The sequence below is a fragment of the Geotrypetes seraphini genome, chromosome 6, assembly GCF_902459505.1.
Source record: "Geotrypetes seraphini chromosome 6, aGeoSer1.1, whole genome shotgun sequence".
NCBI classification, from domain to species: domain Eukaryota; kingdom Metazoa; phylum Chordata; class Amphibia; order Gymnophiona; family Dermophiidae; genus Geotrypetes; species Geotrypetes seraphini.
Genome location: NC_047089.1, coordinates 130,797,572 through 130,821,159, shown reverse-complemented (window position 1 = coordinate 130,821,159; position 23,588 = coordinate 130,797,572). Strand labels below are relative to the sequence as shown.

Here is a 23,588-nt window from a genome sequence, read left to right as displayed (position 1 = left end):
ATATCCTGTCAGGAACAGGAAATGAATGCAAAACACTTGCTGTTCTGGATTTTTGACACTTTTAACAAACCTCAGCTATGAATAGAATGTGTTGTACAGACTTCATCTTTCAGCGCTTTTGTAGTAGGTAAATTTTCTAATGCTTTCCTGCTGCAATCTTAAAAACCTCTTTTAGTATAAAAAAATAATATGCAAATAATTGATGCCATATGATTGTCCTATTTGGAACCTTAACAGAAAGAATTAAGAGACCTTTTTGTTAAAGGGCACTAAACCCTTAATGCACAGTTAATGCACAAAACGGGTTAAAGGCTAGGAATTCTGGGATACTACTAGTCTCATCACTTATTATGATCCCACAAATTCAACATTTAAAAAGGTTTATCACCTGTAGCAATTTTGAAATCTAAGATATTGAGTCAGAGCATAGGTCCATCTAGCTCAGTATCCTGTTTCTAATAGTGGCCAGTACTGGTCAAAAGTGCCTGCAAGGATTCCACAAAGAAACAAGATTCCATGCTACTTAATCCCAATGATAAGCAATGGCTTTCCCCAAATCTGCCTTTTTAACAAATTTTGCCTGGAATTTGTCCAAACTTTTTTTTCTAAACCCAGCTGTGCTAAATGTTTTTATATCATAGGGGCCCTTTTTCTAAAGGGCATTAATCCCTAATGCACAGTTAACATGTCAAAAAAGACTTTGAAATTCATTTGTGCTCCATCATTATTCTGATTATGAACTTTGGGAAGTATTACTTCAGTACAGTTACAAGATTCTTAAGTCATTTTAAAGATGATGGGGTCTTGACCAGAAATATATAAAGTAATTTAAAATATGAGATTATGCAAGTCAGTTTCCTTTGAATAACCCCTGCTTCATATGCACAAATAACTGTTACTTCTGTTGAAGAGAGATGCTAAACAATATTTTGGAGACCAGCTCTCTAAGCTTCTATACATGCCTGCCTATACGGCATTACCATCCTACATCCCATAGACCTTAATATGATATGTAATAGAATGGGACATTTCCTTATTATGAACTTCTGTTCTATTAACTCCTGCAAGCCCTAACCTGTTAATAATGCAAATAGTCTTTAAAGGATCAAGACGTGCTGGACAGGAAGATTAAATGTTGGAGGAGGAAATGTAGGAGATGGGTCAAAAACATACTATTGGCCCCTTTTAACAAAGCTGCAGTAGCGATTCCCGCATGGCAAATATGACACAGCCCATTCAGTTCTGATGGGCTGCATCACATTTGCTGCACAGGGCCCTATGTTAAGCAAGGGTTACAAAACGCTGCTTTAGGAGATAGTAGAGCACAAAGTGACAGTGTGGAAAATCCCTACTAATGTTGGCGTCCTTCAACTACTTGTTCATATTTACTACTACTACTTATCATTTCTATAGCACTAGTAGGCATACACAGTGCTGTACACCAAACATGGAACAGCCATCACTGCTCAAAAGAGCTTACAATCTAGTTATGACAGACAAACTGGACAACAAAGGTGTTTCATCTACCATCTGCAATGCTTTTAATCAGTTGTCTTTGGTGTATAAATGTGTCCTGAGTGGAGTACAATGGGTACAAGTGGATCGATGTTTCGCTCCGTCAAAAATTACAGAGTAGGGGACACTCAATGAAGTTACACGGAAATACTTTTAAAACCAATAGGAGGAAATTTTTTTTCACTCAGAGAATAGTTAAGCTCTGGAGCGCGTTGCCAGAGGATGTGGTAAGAATGGATAGCGTAGCTGGTTTTAAGAAAGGTTTGGACAAGTTCCTGGAGGAAAAGTCCATAGTCTGTTAATGAGAAAGACATGGGGGAAGTCACTGCTTGCCCTGTATTGGTAGCATGGAATATTGCTACACCTTTGGTTTTGGCCAGGTACTAGTGACCTGGATTGGCCATCGTGAGAACGGGCTACTGGGCTTGATGGACCATTGGTCTGACCCAGTGGGGCTATTCTTATGTCATACTTAACATTACAAATAAAGTTTGTCAGGGCTGCAAACTAGCAAAATTTCTGTATGATTAAATTGTGGGCATATTTACCTTTAATGGATAAGTATTAAAATCTTACACAATGCTTTTGGCTTCTTTTTTGATGTCAGAAATACTTAATTTTCTCATATCAAAATGTCAACCAAGATTTAGAAACATGATATATTAAAAAGTTTGGCATGTTCAAGTAAGCTATATTCTTCATGATTATGCCATCGGATACTATTGTAATTATCTAAATACTGTTTTGTTCTATCAGATTTCTGGATCTGAGAAGCTTCCTCTCATAAATGCATTTCATTTTGTGATTTTCAGAGGTTTCCAACTGACAAAGCCTATTTCATTGCTAAAGAAGTAGCGACTACGGAACGCACCTACCTGAAAGACCTCGAAGTCCTTACAGTGGTATGCTTGCTTTTTGGGCTTTATAGTGCATATCTCTTGCACTACAAAAGTTTGCTTGGTAAGGTTTGTGTGTCAGTGGCAACTGGTTGATTCCAGGAGGAGCATGTTAAATATAGATAATCTGTGCCTCATACTTTGTACCTGATGTACATAAAAAATATAAAATATGGGAACAGATAAGAAACCATTTACAAGGGCTCTTTTACTAAGCCTTGTTAGACACTAATGTGTGCCTAACACAGCTTAAAAAGAAGTACCATGGTATATGCTCAAGTGTCCTGTGGTAAATGCCAAATGTGTGTGCTAACTGCACACTAAAATTATCTTTTTTTTTTTTTTTCCTTTTTTTTGAGGGGCATGTCAGTGGGTGGACTAACTGGTCAGCACAAAAATACAACATGAACCCTTAGGGCCAGATTCAGCGCAGTTGTCAATAAAAAAAACTTCCGTATATAGAATTGCGCGTAGGGGCACCTAAGTGGACTTAGGCGTTGCTAGGCATCCTAGACATAGGCGCCACTCCATTGGGCCAGCTTATCACTCACATAATTTGGCAACATCTATGTCAGTTGCCTCATGATACCTAAGTCAACCATGTCTATTCTCCACCCATAACCACTCCTACTTTTTAACATAGGCGGCGTCGGGCATCCTTAGGCGTGGAAGGGTGCCTCCACTTAAGTGTTGCTAGGCGTCCTAAGAGTTCAGTGCCAAACTGTTAAATTGTTTAATTAATTTTCTTTTTTGATTGGCTGAAAACTGGCGTGATCAATTACCATGCCGATTAAGCCAATTCAAAAATAAAAATTAGGCACAGATCCAAAACTTAGACTAGGCAGCTGCAATTAGGGTGCCTAGCAGCTCTTAATGCAGGCACCATTTATAGAATCTGCCATTACTGCCTATAAAAAGGGTGGTGGTAATTTTTTTTTAATAGCTGCATGCTAATAGACTGCCCATTAATACAAAAAAAATAGAAAATCAGCCATTTTATGGCTGTGGTAAAACTGGCCTTAGCACATGTGGAAAAACCCATGTAAGGGCTTGCTAAGGCACTTTTTACCACAGCATAGTATAAAGTTAGATATCCTCTGTATCTGTCCCATGCATTACTAAATTCTATTGTTTTTGCCTCCATCTTCCCTGTGAGATTGATTCCATATATCCACAGCTCTTTCCTTGTAGAAATATGCTTGAACGTTATTTCTTCTGAGTCTCTCTCTTCGGCACCTCATACAATGACCTCTTGTTCTAAAACTTTCTCTCAATTAAAACAGATTTGCTTCTCTAGCATTATTTATGCCTTTGAGGTATTTTATTTATTTATTTATTTTTATTGGAATTTTATAAAGGTACAATACAACTACCACAATCTCATTTCACTGGGATACATCATCGCAGCAAATCACAACATAACAACAACACAATATGTATTACATAGCTTTCACTTCACCGTCAGATCCCAGCTCCACCCCCATCATATCGTGTAGTATAAAGGAAAACATTAACAACAAAAATAAAACAAAACATAATGAACTCCATATGGAAGTCCCTTTGTGGTTCCTTCAGAGAGACTCCTGTAGTTCCCCACAATTCCCCCCCCCTCAGATCTAAGAAAGGATTAAATAAAATGGAATATTTTGTCCCAAGTCCATTTCTGCTGCATATAATAACCATAATGTCAAGCAGCTAGACACTCCATCTGTGCTAGTTTTTTTGAATTTGACCAACCACTCCTCCCCCGATGGAGCAACGTTTTTCTTCCAATGCTGTGCAATCAGACATTTTGCCGCTGCCAAACCCATACGCACCAGCTTAGTCTGCCAAGTAGCATCTCTAAGATTATGCAACCCAAGCAGGCACACCTGGGGTAAAAACTGTATCGGGTCCTGAATCCACAGTGCTAGCGCCTGAGTAACATGCAACCAAAATTTCTTAATCACCCCACACTCCCACCAAATGTGCAAAAAGGAGTCAGGACCCTTACCACACCTCCAACAGGAATCAGAGACCTGAGGGTACATAACATGTAACCGCTCAAGGGTTAAATACCAGCATGTTAGTATTTTATAGGCATTTTCTTGCACCAATATACAATGAGATGCTCTCTGTACCTCAGCACAGATTATAGACCAGTCCTCTTCAGAGAAATGAATCCGAAGATCCTGTTCCCATTTCAGCCTAAAAGGAAGGGATACCACCACCCGTCTTCTCAAATATTTATACAAGATGGAAATCGGTCTTGGCACTTTACTCAATAATACCCATAAATTTTCCAGATGTTCAGTCCCCAGAGGATTCCCCTTATCCCAACCAACCGAAAACATATAATGCCTCAGCTGCATATATACAAAAAGTTCTCCCCCAAGCCCAGGCTCTCTAGCAACTAACTCATCAAAAGAAGGCAACAATCCCCCAACAAACACATCCCTAAATGTGATACAACCCTTGGACTCCCACCTATGAAAAGCCCCCCTGTCCTTCTCTGCAGGAAACTGTGGTTCCCCTCAAATAGGAGCAAGAGTGGAAAGACCTCCACCACCCCTCTCTCCACTACACAAAGACCCCCATACCCTCACCAAATGGCAAAAAAATGGATTCTGTTGCCCCCATAATCTCTCAGAAACCGATAAAGAGGTCCACAACCAAGTTTTCAAAGAACAGTGAGGGACATAACTTTGTTCTATTTGAACCCCTGGTTTAAATTCCACTATCCCCCAATCTAAAATGAGACGAAGTTGTGCCGCCTCATAATACCAGTACAGGTTTGGTACTGCCCTTCCCCCTCGTCTCGAGCTGTCCAGAGCACCTGTTGACTCAACCTGGGATGCTTCCCCTGCCAAATAAAAAAAATTGAAATTTCCTATGTAATACCTTCAAGATTCCCTTAGGCACTTCTATGGGGAGGGTTTGAAATAAAAATAACAAATGCGGTAAAACATTCATTTTAAGAACTGCAATACATCCCCACCAAGACAACTACAACCCATGCCATTTCTGCATATCCATCCACTCTAATCGCACTATCCTGGAATAATTGAGATCGTATAAACGCAATAGATCACTTGGAATCTGAATACCCAAATATCGAAGATGACCCCTTGCCTGCCGAACTGGAAAGGAATCAACGAACCACTGTTCCTCCCCCTCCTCAAAGGATATATTGAAAAATTCCGACTTGTCCATATTGACCGTAAACTCCAATAATCCTCTGAATTTCTGGAACACCTCTAAAAGCACAGGAAAGATAAGCTCCGGACCTTTCACATAAAATAGAATATCATTCGCAAAAAGCGCCAATTTATGCTCTCGTCCCCCCAACTGAAGACCTCTAACATTCCCTTTTCCCTAATATAATAGGCTAACGGTTCTAAATGGCAAAAAGCAAAGGTGACAGGGGGACATCCCTGTCTAGTCCCTCTTGCAATTGTTAAAAACATAAGAAATGCCTGCACCGGGTCAGACCGTGGGTCCATCTAGTCCGATGGTCTGCACCCGTGGAGGCTCAGATAGGTGTTCCCCGACGAGGACCTTGGTCACTCGTATCCCTCAATGTGTCTTGCAAGAAGATGTGCGTCCAACTTGCCCTTAAATCCTAGAATGGTAGTTTCCGCCACAACCTCTTCCGGGAGTGTGTTCCAGGCATCCACTACTCGCTGTATGAAACAGTATTTTCTGACATTTGTCCTGGTCCTGTCTCCCTTCAGTTTCAGTCCATGACCTCTTGTCCGAGTCACATTTGACAACGTGAATAACGTTGTTTCTTGCTCTATTTTGTTGATTCCTTTTTAGTATTTTAAAAGTCTCTATCAGATCCCCGCACATTCTTCTCTTCTCGAGGGTGAACAATCCCAGTTTTCCGAGGCGTTCATTGTAGCTCAAGTTCTCCATATTTTTAACTAGCTTCGTCGCACCCTCTCCAGTATTGCTATATCCTTCTTTATGTAGGGAGACCAGTGTTGGACACAGTATTCCAAGTGTGGTCTGACCATTGTTCTATAGAGCGGCATTATGACATCCTCTGATCTACTCGTGATTCCCTTCTTTATCATGCCCAACATCCTGTTTGCCTTCTTAGCCGCTGCTGCGCATTGAGCCGATGGTTTCAGGGTCCTGTCTATTAGTATCCCCAGGTCCTTTTCTTGCTCGCACTTTTCCAATTTTACATCTAACATTTTATATTCGTGCTCCTTGTTTTTTCTGCCCAGGTGCATCACTTTGCATTTTTCTATATTAAACGTCTGCCAGTTTTCTGCCCATCTTTCTAGTTGGTTCAAATCTCTCTGGAGCTCTTCGCTGTCCTTTTGTGACCTGATTGCCCGACTTAGCTTGGTGTCATCTGCAAACTTGATGATTTTACTGGTCGTTTCTTCTTCCAGGTCATTTATAAAAATATTAAATAAGATGGGCCCAAGAACCGAGCCCTGTGACACGCCGCTAGTTACTTTTTCCCAGTCCGATAACTTCCCATTTATGCACACCCTCTGCATTCTGTTCTCCAGCCATTTGCTTATTCATCTCAGTATATCCCCTTCTATTCCGTGGCTTTGTCATTTTCTGAGAAGTCTTTTGTGTGGAACTTTGTCGAATGCTTTCTAGAAGTCCAAGTATATTATATCCACTGGTTCTCCGCTATCGATATGTTTGTTGACCATCTCAAAGAATTGAAGTAGATTCGTCAAACAGGACTTCCTCTTCCTGAAGCCATGTTGACTGGCTCTCATCTGGTCATGAGTATTCAGGTGTTGGACTATGCTCTCCTTAATTAGTGTTTCAACCATTTTCCCAGGGACCGATGTAAGACTCCCAGGTCTATAGTTGCCCGGTTCTCCCCTTGATCCTTTTTTGAATATTGGGATGACGTTTGCTATCTTCCAGTCATCTGGTATCTGTCCGGTTTTAATCATGTTAGCCAGGGTTTGCAGTAGTTCTCTAATTTCTACCTTTAGCTCCTTTAATACTCTCAGGTGGATTCCATCTGGTCCAGGGGATTTGTCACTTTTCAGTTTGTCAATCTGATAGTATATCTGGTCCAAATCCACACTCACTGTAGTGAGGTTCTTCTCAATTGCTTCCTTGAATATTTTTACCGTTTCGGGTATTGATGTGGTGTCTTCTTTAGTAAAGACAGACGCAAAGAAAGAATTTAACCTGTCTGCAATCTTTTTGTCTTCTTTGATACACCCTTTTATTCCTTTGTCGTCGAGTGGGCCCACTGCCTCCTTTACAGGTTTTTTCCCTTTTACGTATCTAAAAAAGGGCTTGAAGTTTTTTGCCTCTTGCGCTATCTTTTCCTCGTAATCCCTTTTTGCGTCTCTTCTTTTGGTTTTCTTTATGGCTATTCCATGCCTCGTTTGATTGTTCTTGTTTCCATGTTTTAAATGAGTTCTTCTTTTCTCTTACTGCATCCTTCACTGCTTTAGTTAGCCAAGCTGGTTCTCTTTTGCTTTTGTTTTTCCTTCCTTTGGATATCTGCAGGATGTATAGATTCTGTGCTTCGGTGATAGTGTTTTTTAATAGGGTCCATGCCTGATCGACCGTTTTGATTTCAGTTATCCTTTTCTTGAGCCGTGTTTTTACCATGGCTCTCATGCTGTCATATCTTCCTTTCTTAAAGTTAAAGGTCGTGGTTAGGGTCTTGGTTCGTTTCCCCTTCCTGATGTCGATTTTAAAGTTGATCATGCTATGATCGCTCGTCCCCAGTGGGAGCGCGACTTCTACTTCTTTTGTTTGTCCAGTTATGCCATTTAGGACCAAGAAATCCATATAAAACCCATTAACTTTAATACATGCCTGTAGCCCCAAATAAAAATTCCGTATCCACCTCTCAAATGCTCCCTCTATTCCCATCTTTTCCATAACCACCCACAAAAATTCCCAACACACTTGATCAAATGCTTTTTCAGCATCGATTGATAATAAGACCATTTTACTATGATGTTGTTGCGCCTCCCATACCTAATGTAGGGTTCGACGAATATTATCCCCCACTTGACGCCTCTGAATAAATCCGGATTGATCAACATGGACAAGCCCCGGCAGCACCCGTCCCAATCTCAAAGCCAATACTTTAGCCAAAATTTTGGCATCAATATTTAATAATGAAATAGGCTGGTATGCATCACAAAGCTCCGGATCTTTACCTGGTTTTAACAATACCGTGATCTCTGCCTTTCCCATAGAAGATGGAATAGAACTCCCATTCCACACCCCATTACCAACCTTCACCAACAGTGGAACCATCTGCTCCCTAAAATTCTTATAAAAAGCATTCGACAGCCCATCCAACCCCGGAGATTTACCCCCCTTTAAACCTTTTATTACCCCTTCTACTTCCCCCACTGTAATCGGGAGATCCAAACTATCCTGTTCCAAAGCAGATAACCGGGGAAAATGGACAAAATCCAAAAATTCCATAATCTCTAAGTCTCAAAAAAATTTACAAATTGCTTTTGAATATCATTATCAGTCCAATACCTAGCCCCATCCACACTATGGATATACTGAATTGTAGAAGAAACCCTAAGGGCCCTTAAATATTGGGCCAACATAGCACTAAACCAATTTCCATGTTCAAATAGGGCCTGCCTCAGTTGTGCCTGCCTAAATGCTAAATCCTCAAGTTGTAGCTGGTGAAGTTCCAGCCGCACCTTGCTCAATTCCGTAAAAAGCCTGGAATTGGGGTCATATTTATTCTGTTTCTCCAAGGCCACCAACCGTTCTCGCAGGCCCAGGGAGCGCCTTACTCTGTCCCTTTTTTTACGCGCTCCCCATTTAACAAAAATTCCCCTAATGACCGCTTTCAAAGCATCCCAAAGGACTCCGTCCCCTACCTCCCCATTATCATTCGCTTGCATATACTCATCAGTAGAATCTCGCACTTCTTGCAATATGGTAGAGTCCCCTAAAAGTGATTCATTTAAGCACCAAAATCGTCTACCATATTGCACCCTGAGTCCCTTACAGACTACCCAAACAGGAGCATGATCAGAAATCTGGATACCTCCAATCTCCGCCTCTTGAATCCCTCCCCAGAGATTTCTATGTGCCCAAATACCATCTATTCTCATGTAAGTTTGTGTAGCATGTGAGTGTTGAGCGTAGTTCCTCTGGATACCATGTGTTAATCTCCAATAATCCACCAGTCCCAACTGATGCATAAACTGAACCAAAGCCTTACTGTGTTTTCGAAGAGACAATCTACCCCCTCTTGAATGATCCAAAGAGAGATCTGGACACACATTAAAATTCCCTCCACACAATATAGCTCCCTGTACAAAAGCGCCCAGACCCTCAATAAGACCAGAATAATAATGAGATTGATCAGTATTAGGCCCATATTTATTAATGATGGTAAGCGCTTTCCCCTGGATCTGCCCCCTAATAGCCAAGCATCGTCCCTCTTCATCTTTATATACTTCATCCACCACCAACCCCAATCCTCTTACAGACCAATATAGTTATCCCCCCCCCCCCACTCTCTGTGTTCCTCTAGCCTGGTGGGCCCACAATTGCTCATAATGATGAGAACGCAGTAACTGCTCATCCCTCGGTCTTAAATGGGTTTCTTGCAGTAAACATATGTCCCACCTCAGCCTATGCAGCTCTCAAAAAACTATGCTATACTTCCCTGGGTTATTCAATCCATTTACATTCCATGAGCCCAGCACAATAGAGCAATCCTTCCTTCGTTGTCCCCCCCATATCCCTCCCTCTGAACCCCCCTTCCTCCCCCTCCCTTATGTCCAGCATTCCCAGACTGACCCAGATTCTGGTCAGTCAGAAAGAAGAAGTAAGGTCTCCACCTTGCAGAAGGCAACTCAAACTCCTATAAGCAAACATTCCTCTCCCCTCCCCTCCCCTGCAATCCTGAGAGTCATATATCCCAGCCAATAAAACATAACCAGGATAAAAAAAACCCAATAATGAACACTCTCCAAAAAAGGATTCATAGTCAATGATAGCCCCACAAGAAGTCCACTCAATTCAAAAGTCTGAGAGGTCAAAAACAAACGTGTCCTCTCTTTCAACTGTCAGGACAACCCCTAGAAGGTGCGAGAATCCCCATATCAAACACCAGTGTCCCCAGAGTAAAAAGTAAAAATCAGAAAGCACAAAAGTCCGTCAAGTATGTTCCTTCTGTTGCTGTTTCCCAGCTCGCCCAACTGTATTCCACAGGCCAGGGGATCTCTTCTTCACCTTCTTGGACGTTGTAGCAGTCAGATCTGGAACATTTTTACACTCTAATTCTTTCAGGGTGGTCCATGCTTCCTCCACTTCACATACTTGTTTAGATTTTCCATCTATCGTGATCCAGACCCCAAAGGGAAACAGCCAATGATATCGATGACCCTCGGCTCGCAGCAGTTGCTTGATCTCTTTAAAATTCTGACACTTTTGCAATGTAGCCCAGGCTAAGTCCTGAAAAATGCCCACGGATACATTGTGCCAACAATATTCCTGCTTGCGTCTAGCAGCCTGCAGTACTTTTTCTTTAATCCCCAAATCCAGGAAACAAGCAATTATATCCTTAGGTCCCGCACTTCTTGCAGGACCCAAACTGCGATGTGCCCGCACGATGACAATCTAGCCAGGCGGGGAGCCATGCACCTCTGTTAATAAGGCAGTACAAATTTTGCTCACCACAGAGGCACAATCCTTATAATCCTCTGTGTCTGGTAGACCCTTAAACCGCAAATTGCAGCGACAGGAACAATTTTCTAAATCTTCCACCTGATTTTGCAAGTCCTGAATGGAGGATGCCGTCTGATCTGCTTCAGCCCGCATAGTCACCATATCCTGGGTCAACTCCGACAAACTGTCTTCCGTTGCCCCCACCGGCCTCCTATTTCGGCCACCTTTGACTGTAGCTCAGCCATTGCAGCTTTTAAATCCTGTCGAACTCCCAACATTTCAGCTTTTAAAGCACGAAATCATTCATGTAACATTTGGGGAGTAACTTCCACAGCGTTAGTGCTCTCAATCGCATTCTCCTCATCTTCCGACTCCACGAGCACTGGCACCATTTTTTTTTTTTTTGCCTCCCACCAGCACACTGCCGCTCGCGGTAGCCGATTTCTCCCCTTCAACCAAAGGAAATCTATATTTATCCAACTTCTTACGGGTCTCCATCAATCGGTACTGAATCTCAGGAACTCCGTTGTTCAGAACACCGTAAAGCACTTTTATCTATTTCGGCCCTATGGAGCTCTCAGCTCAAGCAGCCATTCTGTGAGCTGACGTCACTTCCTCTCCCGAGGTATTTTATTTATTATTAATTTGGGTTCTGCTCATACATTTTTCAGTAATAGCTCAAGGTAAGTTATATTCAGGTATACTAGGTATTTATCTGTCCCTGGATGGTTCACAATCTAATTTTTGTACCTGAGAAAATAAAAGGTTAAGTATTTGCCCAAGATCACAAGGAACTGCAGTGGAATTTAAGCCCCGCCTTTCTCCTTTCCTCTAGGTACATTTAGGCATTTAAGTCTCATTTCTTTGTATTTTCTCCAGTCATCTGTCTATATATTTTTGGTAGTACAGCCTCCATAACCATATACAATACTCTTGGAGAAGTCTTACCAGTGATGTTATGACCACAATCTTACTATGATTTATACCTCTTGTAATGACTCAGGGTTGTTCTGGATCTGGCCTCTACCTTTTTGCACTGTTTTGATTTACAGTAAGATGAAAAGATTAGGTACTTAACTCAGTAATCTTGTTTCTAGTAGACAGAAACTTTATTCCTGAACTTGTGGGTAGTCAATCCCTTCTCGCTAGAATTCTTGTAGAGAGCCTCATTACCATTGTTTTGTTCCACCTCTCATCCCTTTGTTCTGTCCTCCAATTCCTCAGTTCGTTCTAAAGCAGATTGTTAGCCCTGGAAAGGAAATAGAATAGGGAGGGGTACAGGTCTCTCCCCGAGAAATATGTCTATTCTGCTCATGTCGTTACCATCTAACACATGAACTTAAGCATTTGCAATACGTAACAAGGTGAAAATAAACAAGTCACCAACCTGAGAGCAACCTGCACTAAGGATGTGGAGATTCTAAAGATACCTCCTAGATTCTTCAACATGGCAGTCACATCCTCTATCCTTGTTAAAGCTGGATAAAGAAAAGATGTCCGGATTCTTCCCCCCACCCCACCCTCATTCAAAGAAGTAAGCAGGCAAATAAACATCTGACAGGGCGGGCTTCATGAATAGTGAAGAACCTAATCTTTCCTTCTAGTGCAATAGACACTTTATTCCTGAACTTGTGGGATGTATGAATGCAGTTCCCTGAGCTTAGGGCAGGACAGATGAGCCTGCTGACAGAATGGATGATACGAATGCAGAGTAGCTTAGGGCAGGACAGATGAGCCTGCTGACAGAATGGATGATACGAATGCAGAGTCCTTTTGGAATGCAATGTCTACCCTGTAAAACTTTGTGAACGTATGGAGAGGACCATGTGGCTGCTCTACAGATTTCTTCCTGGGACACTACTGAAGATTCCACCCACAAAGAAGCCACACTTCTAGTGGAGTGTACCTTGATGGGTATTTTCTGATACAAGCTGAAAAAATACCTATACGGATCAAGCTTGAAATGGTTTGTTTCAAGGCTGGATGGCCTTTACAGGCAGCCCCCACCAATATGAAAAGATGATCTGACAGTTGAAATTTGTTTGTAACCTGCAGTAATACTCTGCACATCCAACAATTTCAACACCTTATCACTCTTCCTCGATCCCAAGGGAATGAAGGGAAGCAAATGTACTTGGTTGATATGGAAGCTGGAAACCACTTTCAATAAGAAAGATGGGATTGTGTGCAAGACCACGCCTGAATCTGAAATTGCATAACAAAGCCTACAGTTCCGACATTTGTCGGGCTGAAGTAATCTCCACCATAAATACCATTTTGATTGTAAGATCTATCAGAAAAGCTTGCTGTAGAGGTTCCTAGGGCAATCTAGCCAGCACTCTTAGGACCAGATTAAGACTCCATGCTGGAAATGGCTGTCACACCGGAGGACGGTGGTGCTAAGTGCCCTTCAAAAACCTGCCACATCTGGATGTGCGGTTACAGTGTTCTTATTAATCCTAGGCCCAAAATATGAGAGCCCTGTAATCTGAACTTTCAGGGAGCCAACCACTAGGCCTTTTTCCAGACTTTCCTACAGGAAGGCAAGCACCACAGATATCCCTGTCAAGCTTGAGTCTTCACTCCTCTGAGCGCATACCAAACTTGGAAGTACTTTCAGGCTTTTGAATATGCGGCTAGAATCACTTTCTTCCTACATCTTAGAAGGTTGGACACTGCTCCGTCCAAATAGCCTTTACACACTAGTACCCCATGCTCAAGAGCCATGCCATAAAACCAAAGTGGAGGGATTTTTTGCCGATGATGTTGGTGGAGGAGGTTTGAACATGTATGCCCTACCTTAAGAAAACCTGAGGCATTTTCTTCCGTTGAGAGTGGGCTCTATGATTAATCTTTTTAAAGCTGGTTTATTCAGTTTTCCAATAGGTTTATTGATGTTCTAGTAGTCACTTCAGTGTTTTTGGTACTATCTTTTCCAAGGTAGGTGCTTCTGTGACTTGTGGAAGTTACTGTTATTATGATATGATATTATGATCATAAACTAAAACTAAACTCAGAAAAAACAAAATTCCTCCTGCTCGAAAAAGCCAAATCTCCTACCATCACAGAACTGATAATCAAAAATACCAAATACCCAATACAACCCGAACTAAAACTACTAGGAGTCACCATAGACAGATGTTGCACAATGCAGTCCCAAATCAACAAGACGACCCAGAAAGCTTTCCTAACCATGAGAAACCTACGCAAAATCAGAAAATTCTTCAACCAAACACAATTCAGACTAGTCGTACAATCCCTAGTCTTAGGTCTGCTGGACTATTGCAACTCCCTATATCTTCCTTGTCCAGCCATTATGATAAAGCAACTCCAGACCATACAAAACACCGCCCTCAGACTGATCTACTCACTTAGAAAATATGATCACATAACAACCGCCTTCTTAGACTCCCACTGGCTACCCATACAAGCACGAATTCAATTCAAATTCCTCTGCCTATTATTCAAAGCAATACAAGGCTCTTCCCCATCCTACCTAAACAATCGCTTAAACCAGATCTCCACCACAAGACAAAGAAGAACCCCAAATCCTTTTGCCTTCCCTCCACTCAAAGGCACACAACGCAAGAAAATGTTTGACAACCTTCTGGCAACACAAGCAGCAAAACTCAACCATTCCATCTCCAACCTGCTGACAACATCGGACGACTTCAAAATATTCCGTAAAGAAATCAAAACCCTGCTTTTTAAAAAATTCATCCAAAAACCTTAAACCACTTCACCTACCTCCAGCTAAGTTCACCTACCTCCAGAAAATTCACCTACCTCGACTGAACTCATCTACCACCAGACAATCCTCCCCCAAGTATCACACCTAATCACCCTTCATATAAACAGACCATAAAAAGATTGTAATCTTGCCTACTCTAACTGTGTTCCATTTGCTAATATCACACTGCTAGGCACTGTCAGTTTTCTATCCAACCCATAAGATCCCCAAGAAAAAAAAAAAAAAAAAAAAAATAAATTTGTATCCTCACTGGAAAATGTCCAGTAAAATCCTCTGTAATGTGATCATCTCTGGAAATGTCCAGTCAAATCTTTTGTAATCCGCCTTGAACTGCAAGGTATAGGCGGAATAGAAATCCGTAATGTAATGTAATGTAATGTAATATGTCAGAATTGCTCTGTAGGTCCTGAGTGACATTTGCAGTGTTCACACTATAACTGGTATTGGATTTTGGATTTGGATTTAGATCATATCTTTCTCAGTAATGGTTCATAGCAAGTTACATTCAACTACAGTAGGAATTTTTCATGTCCCTGAAGGGCTTATAATTAAGTTTTGTACCTGAGGCAATGGAGGGTTAAGTGACTTGTCCAATATCTCAAGCAACATCAGTGGGATTTGAGCCCTGGTTTTCCTAGTTCTCAGCTGGCCACTCAAACCATATTTGGTAATCAGCAAGCTAGTGGAGCTGAAGCCTGGTGACCCTTTGGCAATCCACCACAAACATTGCTAGGTAAATTATTTTATGGTTGTAGTGCAGTTACTTCTGGAAGTTACATGAAGGAGAGACTCAGTACAAGGAAGGCCTTAGTACAGGCAAAAGATTCTTCTCTGTGGCATGGCTGAGGCTCTGACTCCTGAAGGTAAAATAGGCACAAGAGGAACTGGGAAGGAGATGCTGACCCAGGTGCAGTTTTGTTTTTTTTTTAACTTTAGAAGCAAGGCTTTATACTAGAGAATGACATGGGGACTAATTTTTCCCCATCCCTGCGAGAACTCATTTTCCCGTTCCAGCAAGTTCTTTTGCTGCCCCTGCCCCATTATTACAAGCTCTGTCCTCATCCGCACAAGCCTCAAACACTTTAAAATTATAAGTGTTCGAGGCTTGTGCAGTTAAGGCAGAGCTTACAGGAATGGGACAGGGACGGTGACAAAACTCGCGGGGACAGGACAGAGAAGGGAAAAATTTGTCCCCATGTCATTTTCTACTTTGTACCGCTCCCGCTGGGCGGTAAAAGACCTTGTTCACATTCTCGCAGTAAACCGGCTACAAATTTTCCCATTCCCAAATATTTTTCATGGTTTACAGTGGTTTACCGCAGGAACACATCCCCATGTCATTCTCTACTAAACACCCTAACACTGAACAAACAGCTCCCTCTGCTGGTCACAGAAAAGCTCTCAGTCATTACCAGTCATTATCTCTTAGGAGCCACAGTATTTTATCCAAATATCCACTGTTGTTCTTTCTGCCTCAGACACCGGTGAATATGATGCCGGTGATCACTCAATATTAACTGTTCCAGCACAACACAATGAAAAGATGAAAGAAATGTGCTTCTTATTTAAACAGTGAGTCACCAGAGGTTCAAGTGGTTTTTTTTTGTGCAGAAATGCAATGCATGTGGTCAATTAATCATGTCTTTAGCTGTCTTGAAGTCTATCCTGCCATTAGGATCCTGTGTGAGAATGGGCAGCATTTCAAAAAAATAATACCCTGGGGGATCTAGATTTCAGCTTTCTACCTAAGAGCCTAAATTTGGCTTCCCACATTTTCTTTTCTCATTGGTACTCGCATGTATCAAGAGAGCAGGCCAGTACCAATACTAGGAATGTACAGCCCACAAATTGTTGTTTTGTTTAACTTCCCATGTGATTAAGGGGAATTTGGGGGTGAGTTATTTGTTTCAGACCGATATTATTAAAAGTATGCACTTTTCAAAAAGTGTGAGCTTTATTCACAGAGGTCCAGATTCTTGAAACGGTACTGTTTTTCATGTGCCGATAGGTACCCAAGTTTAGTGAAAAACACTTTAAATAATGATTTTCACTGATTATCAAGGTGCCTAATGACACCTAAAAATTTGGCACTGGAATCGTACCTCTGTAGGTTCTTTATGGCGCCTAATGCCACTGTAGATGTGGCTACCGCTGGAAGTGGCATTAGACACCATTCACATCAAAGGTAGGCACCGGAAATGTAGGCACAATTCTCTAACCGGCGCCATCATGTGATTGACACGTGTTTGGTGGCTGCTTTTACGGTGCTGGTTAGAGAATCCGGACCAGAGTGTGCACTTCTAAAAGAGTATGCCCTATTTGCAAAATGTGCACACTGTTGGGAAATAGTGCACTCTCTTTGCAAACAGGATGCACTCCTTTGGAAGAGTACTGTATTTCCCCATGTATAGGCTGCAGCCTATACATGAGTTTTACAATCCCCTGCACTAGGTGCAGCTTCCTTATATGGGGCGGCCTATCTAAAGACATCGTAGATAAGCCGCCCCATTGGAAGTTCATCCGCGAAGTCCCCCATACCTGCAGCTCCCTCCTGGACGGCTACCAGCTGCCTCCTCGCTGCCAGCAGTGCAGGGCAGGAGCGTTCTTTTCAGCATCCAGCTGGCCCCACGCTGCTTCCTCAATGCCTGTGCCAGTTCTCGCGAGAACTGGCGCAGGCATTGAGAAATCAGCGCAGCCCCGTGACGAGGCAGCCAGTGAAGGTATTTACTTGGGGGGATGTATAGGCCGCCCCAGCTGCCCCATTGTATAGGCTATTTTAGGTTTTAAAACGCTTAGATAAGCCGCGGCTAGTGACATGGGGTGGCTTATCTAAGAGTCTTAAAACCTAAATCTACATTTCCTGCAGCTTATACATGGTGAAATACGGTACGTATTATTTATGACAGGAAATAAACCAAAATTTCAGGGTTTTTCAAGCAAAAATTATGCAAAACACATGAGAAAGATCATTGATATTTTTAGTATAATATCAAATGAATGTATCCCTTACTGAATACCTCCATCTTCAAAGAATCCTGAAAGTCAGTTTGTGCTACCATGGCCTGTTCAGCAGTTTTGATAGCAAATGTTACGTTTTTACCTCTAGCAGCCCATTTTTACATTGTGGGTCTTTTCTTTCAAAGTTTATTGGAAAACATATTGGCAAAGATGACCATGTGTGACTTACTAGATATTGAGTATCATTTTAGAAAGGATGTGAAGAGGAGAATTTACACATCCAAATGAGGTCATGGCTTTCCTGTACTATTTTATAAGAGGCTCTGTGAAATGTAGAGCCCCTTATAAAATAGGATCAGGGCTTTGTGTCCAATTTCCTCCATGTCCAGAGTAAAGAGCTGAACGGAGATGTAAATTTCACCTATCCCCACTGGAATCTAACCTATACCTACTAAAGTCCTTTGCATCCTCGCAATTAATCTTCTGCAACTCCACCCATACCTGCAGGAGCTGGTCCTTTTACTCCATCGTAACCCTCCATTTCTTCCCAACCTTCATAGATTTTTGGGTGGTATTCACTTTCTAACTAATGTTCCATGCTTCATTCTGGTGCTCTAGTTGTTTTTCTCAGTGTGTTCCAAGCCTCATTCTGGCATCGCCAGAGATTTTGACTACATTCCTGTGGAAATCCTACAGCAGCTTCTTCAATACTGGTGGGAGTCCTACAATCTCCATTCCCATGCAGCTCTCTAATCCAGAGGGACCAATAACTTAACAAAGCTGCAAACATATTGGGGGGGGGAGGCAAAATTTGGTAATTACATCAGATACTTACATGCCTCAGGGCTGATATAAATATCAACATGTTGCTCTTTCAGTGTACAAATGGAGAATGCACATCTGCATTGTAAGCCCCACCCAGTACACTCCCTCTTCCTATCCATGCCCCCTTGTCATCTAGATGTAGGAAACATCCCCAAGTATGAATGGCCCCTGTTCTGAAATGACATTTAAATGTCTGGACCTCTCCATTTACATGTGGAGATAATTTTTAAATAACGGCCTTAATATATGGTATTGTTAGTCTTGTATAATGCCAAATAACTTTAATTATTTTAACAATGATGTAAGTTTCAGAGCAGTAACAGTTGCTATTTTTTTTTATAGTGGTTTCAGAGCACTGTAGGTAAAGATGAATCTGTGCCAGAAACACTGAAAAATCTAATATTCTCCAGTTTTGAGCCACTGTTTAAATTTCATACCAGTTTTCTCAAGGAAATCGAACAGAGACTTGCACTATGGTAAGGACTTAATTTATTCACATTTTATATATTGCTAATGACTCACTTTATATTTGTCTATGCAGCACAGTAAATGCCGTTATATTTTCCTTTCTGTAAAACAAGATTCCTACACATAAGATCATAAGAAAAATAAGTTTTGTGTGTTGATTCTGCATTAGAAACATATTTAAGGGCTAAATTTCTGAAAAATCAAACAAAAACAACAAAAAAAGAACAAGAATTCTGAATCCCGCCGTGCACCCAGAGCTGAAAGGGGCATTTTTTGGAGGAGTGGTTAGGGTGGGAAGTGGGCCGACCTAGACTTACGGCCTCTTTTACAAAGCCGCGCTAGCGGCTGCTCTGCGCTGACGGCCCCGAAGCCCATAGAGAATTAAAGGGCTTCGGGGCTGTTTCCACGCGGCTTTGTAAAAGAGGCCGTTAGTCATCCTGCAGGGATAATCGAATGCTTGACGATTCTGCCTAGATGAAATGTATACATTGTAAGTTAGATGATGTAAAGACAAGTATAAGTGCCCAAAAGGTATCCAAAGTGACCAGATAACCACTGCAGATACATAGGAAAGAACCACACACACACCTCCCATGTATACTGACTCGGTCGCACCCCCACAAAGTTCAGAATAAAAATGTGCATACCTGCCTCCAGAACATCAGCATCTGGCATTGGAAAGCCTAGGAGAGCTGCACAGAGGTGGCTTAAGTAGTCTGGGGGCTGGGCTAGTGAACCATAGAGAAGGGCCCAAGCCCATAAGCTACTCTAACCAATACATTCATGGTGGAAAATGTGAGTCCACAAAAAAAACAAACAACCAAACCACTCTACTGCCATATAGGTGGTATCTGCTATGGGGTTTGTAGATAGGTGTGTATAGTGGTTTTTGGGGGGCTCACCATAATCTATAAGGGAGTTCTGGTGAAATGTCTATCTACCACCCTTTTTAAGAAGTTCACAGCAGTGCTCTGTTGCCATGTGTAGGTGGCCAATCCATCACGAGGCTGGTCCCTCCCACGTCCAAATGGTCTTGTTCTGGGCATTTGGGACTTGGATGAAATTTTGGTCGAGAATGTCATATAAAGATAGACTTAGTGGCAGTCTAGACAATCAAATGCCTGGATGTACAGATGACAATTTTTGAAAAAAACATATTTTACACGTACTTTTGGAGAATGGACATTTTCCCACTACCAACTTTGGGTGACTAGCGCCTTACGTCCAAATTGTACTTAGACGTATTTTTTGATTATGGCCCTCCACGCTATCAAAAATTGTAAATGTTCAGTGGGAAAGCTCTTAACTTGAACAAAGCATAATGAAATAATTTGGATAAACTAATGTTGTATTGAGCAACAAAGAACTAAGTAACAAACATCTACACCTCACTTTTCCTATTTTGTGTCAATTTTTTCTCCAGTCCTAATCCCAGCTCTTCCTCAGTGAACATCAAACAGAAATTGATAATCAATTTCACGTTTTTCTCATCAGCTTCTAAGGAATTTCCTAAATATGTATACCCTCAAGGAGAAGGAAAACAGATGATCTTTAAGTACTTGAAAGCTATTACAAAATAAACAAGCCTTTCTTTTTTTTTTTTTTATAATTCTTTATTCATTTTTAAAACATACACAATAAGTAAAATACAGAGTAAATTAATCAAGCCTTTCCTAAATGAGATGTGCTCAAGCTAGAGCAGTGTTCTTCAACTTTCTGACACCTATGGACCTGCGGAAATAAAAGAATTATTTTGTGGACCAGCAGTTGAAGAACACTGGGCTAAGTCGTGGTCCAGAACCTGCACATCTCCGCCCCAAAATAGTACTAATTGCAACACAATTTTTTCCATTCATTTTTCATACACACACACAATATATAATCTTATTAACAATACATAATGGTTAACCACAAAATTAAACTACGCAAAGCACACTGTATGCTTCTCAACATTCATTCCTACCAGAAAACAGATAACCCCTATGAAAATATAGGACCAAAAACTAAAAGTACTAATATATACAAACGAAATCCTAAGATTCAAGACTTTGCATGCAGTACAAGCCCCAGAGAAAAAGATTCAAATGCATTTCTTCCTGAACAGTGCAAAATACAGACAGCAGATGTAAATCAGTCACTAAATTCAAAACTAAAATCATTCCCCCCTACCTTTGTTGTCCCCCTCCCTCCATGCTGTGCCTTAACTTCTAGCCTGCTCTTGCCTGGCCATTTTATGCTGCCCCCCGGTGTTATCTTCAGGCCAGCTCCCTCTTCCTCACTGACACAGTGCACAAAGCTGCAGGTAGTGGCTCCTCACACATCCTGTGCCTCATCTGGAAGCCTTCCCTCTGTTGTTCGTCAGAGAGGAGGCTTCCCGATGATAACGCCACATCGATTGCACCACAGACCAGCGGCTGAAGAACACTGTCTCGGGCCCTGATGCAAATGCCGGCCCTATGGACTGGCAGGAAATTTCTGTGGACCAGCACCAGTCCATGGACCGGTGGTTGAAGAACACTGAGCTAGAGGATACCTATACCCACTGTATCATTTCTTCTACCATAATCTCCCCAACCCTGAGATGTCCTGTCTGTCTAATTAGATTGTTAGCTCTTCTGAGTAGGGACTGTCTATTGTATGTTAAATGTACAGCGCTGTGTATGCCTTTCAGCGCTATAGAAATGATAAATAGTAGTAGTAGTCAGTGTTCCCTCTAAGCGGGCGGGTGTTGTGAGCAAACTTTTTTCACTGTGAGCTAAAAATATCGGGCGCCAGCAAGTTATGAGCCAAATAAATATGTTGTCAAAGTTGCTGATACATGAGGACGAGGTATTCAAAGGAATTTTAGGCCTACACGCTAAATTAAATAACGTTAAATAATATTTTTAAGAACACAGAAATTGTAGGGATGAAATGATATCTTAATAAATGTTTTACAACAAATGTAGTTATGTCTGTTACATCCATATGTGTAAACTGTAAATTAAAAACAGTCCAGAAGACAATACGTTTGATGCTTTCAATTTCTAGACCAGTGTTTATCAACCTTTTTTGGGCAAAGGCACACTTGTTTCATGAAAAAAATCACGAGGCACACCACCATTAGAAAATGTTAAAAAATTTAACTCTCTGCCTATATTGACTATATATAAAGTAATTCTCTTGAATAGGAATCAAATAAACACAAAGAAAGTATTTTATAATTACTTTATTATGAAATAAAAATTATAAAAATTATAAAATACTTTATTCAGTGCGAAACCTGGGCCTGTTTGGCTGAACACAAAGCTGATATTCTGGCTGGAATGGAAGAAAGACACACACGTAGCTCTTCGTCAACAGCTCTCAGTCTCTCTCTGTATTTGGTTTTTATAGCATACAAAAATAGACAAATATACCCTCCATCCTTTTTATTAAACCACAATAGCAGTTTTTAGCGCAGGGAGCTGCGCTGAATGCCCAGCACTGCTCTTGACGCTCATAGGCTCCCTGCGCTAAAAACCACTATTGCGGTTTAGTAAAAGGGGACCATATTGTAAAATATAGACAGCAGATATAAATTCAGAACTGTGCATAGTAAGTGAAGGGAAGTTTTCATCTCTGGGAATTTACCCAGTTAACTATTAAGTTATTTGGGCAAATTCCTTTGAAAACTGTGGTAATACTGCCTCCACTTTGCTAAATTTAAAATAAAATCATTTTTCCTACCTTGTCTGGTGATTTCTGGTTGCACTTTCTTCTTCTGACTGTGCATCCAATCTTTCTTCCCTTCTATCAGCCTGTATGCTTTCTCTCCTCCACACCTCATTCCCTCCCCCAACTTTTTCTTCCTCTCTCCCTGACCTTTCTTTCTTTTTTTCTGTTTCTCTTCTTTCCTTCTGTTTCCCTGCCTGCCCCCTTTCTTTCTTTCTCCCAGCCTCCTGTCCAGCAGTAACTCTCTTCCCTTCCTCCCCTCCCAGCAGCATCTCTCCGTCTCCCTCTCCAGTAGCAGCTGTCCCTTTTTTTTCCTTGCCCAGCAGCTTCCCAGATTCCTTTCCCTCCTCCCCTCCCAGAAGCATCTCTCCGTCTCCTTCTCCCTCTCCAGTAGCAGCTGTCCCTTTTTTTTCCTGGCCCAGCAGCTTCCCAGATTCCTTTCCCTCCTCCCCTCCCAGAAGCATCTCTCCTTCTTCTCCTTATCCAGTAGCAGCTGTCCCTTTTTTTCCTTGCCCAGCAGCTTCCCAGATTCCTTTCCCTCCTCCCCTCCCAGAAGCATCTCTCCTTCTTCTCCCTCTCCAGTAGCAGCTGTCCTTTTTTTTCCTGGCCCAGCAGCTTCCCAGATTCCTTTCCCTCCTCCCCTCCCAGATGCATCTCTCCTTCTCCTTCTCCCTCTCCAGTAGCAGCTGTCCCTTTTTTTTCCTGGCCCAGCAGCTTCCCAGATTCCTTTCCCTCCTCCCCTCCCAGAAGCATCTCTCCTTCTCCCTTTCCAGTAGCAGCTGTCCCTTTTTTCCCCTGCCCAGCAGCTTCCCAGACTGATAGTGGTTTTCTCCCCTCCCAGC

The 23,588-nt window shown here is 41.8% G+C and overlaps 1 protein-coding gene across 3 annotated transcripts in view; it reads left to right on the top strand.

Annotated features, from left to right (window-relative positions):
- FARP1 (FERM, ARH/RhoGEF and pleckstrin domain protein 1) overlaps window positions 1-23,588 on the top strand; it is a 541,848-nt gene that overhangs the window by 396,697 nt on the left and 121,563 nt on the right. For all 3 annotated transcript variants that reach the window (XM_033949732.1, XM_033949731.1, XM_033949733.1), the window contains 2 exons: window positions 2,328-2,417; window positions 18,928-19,061. In XM_033949732.1, coding sequence (XP_033805623.1) covers window positions 2,328-2,417; window positions 18,928-19,061 — 224 coding nt within the window. The remainder of the gene's footprint in view (window positions 1-2,327; window positions 2,418-18,927; window positions 19,062-23,588) is intronic.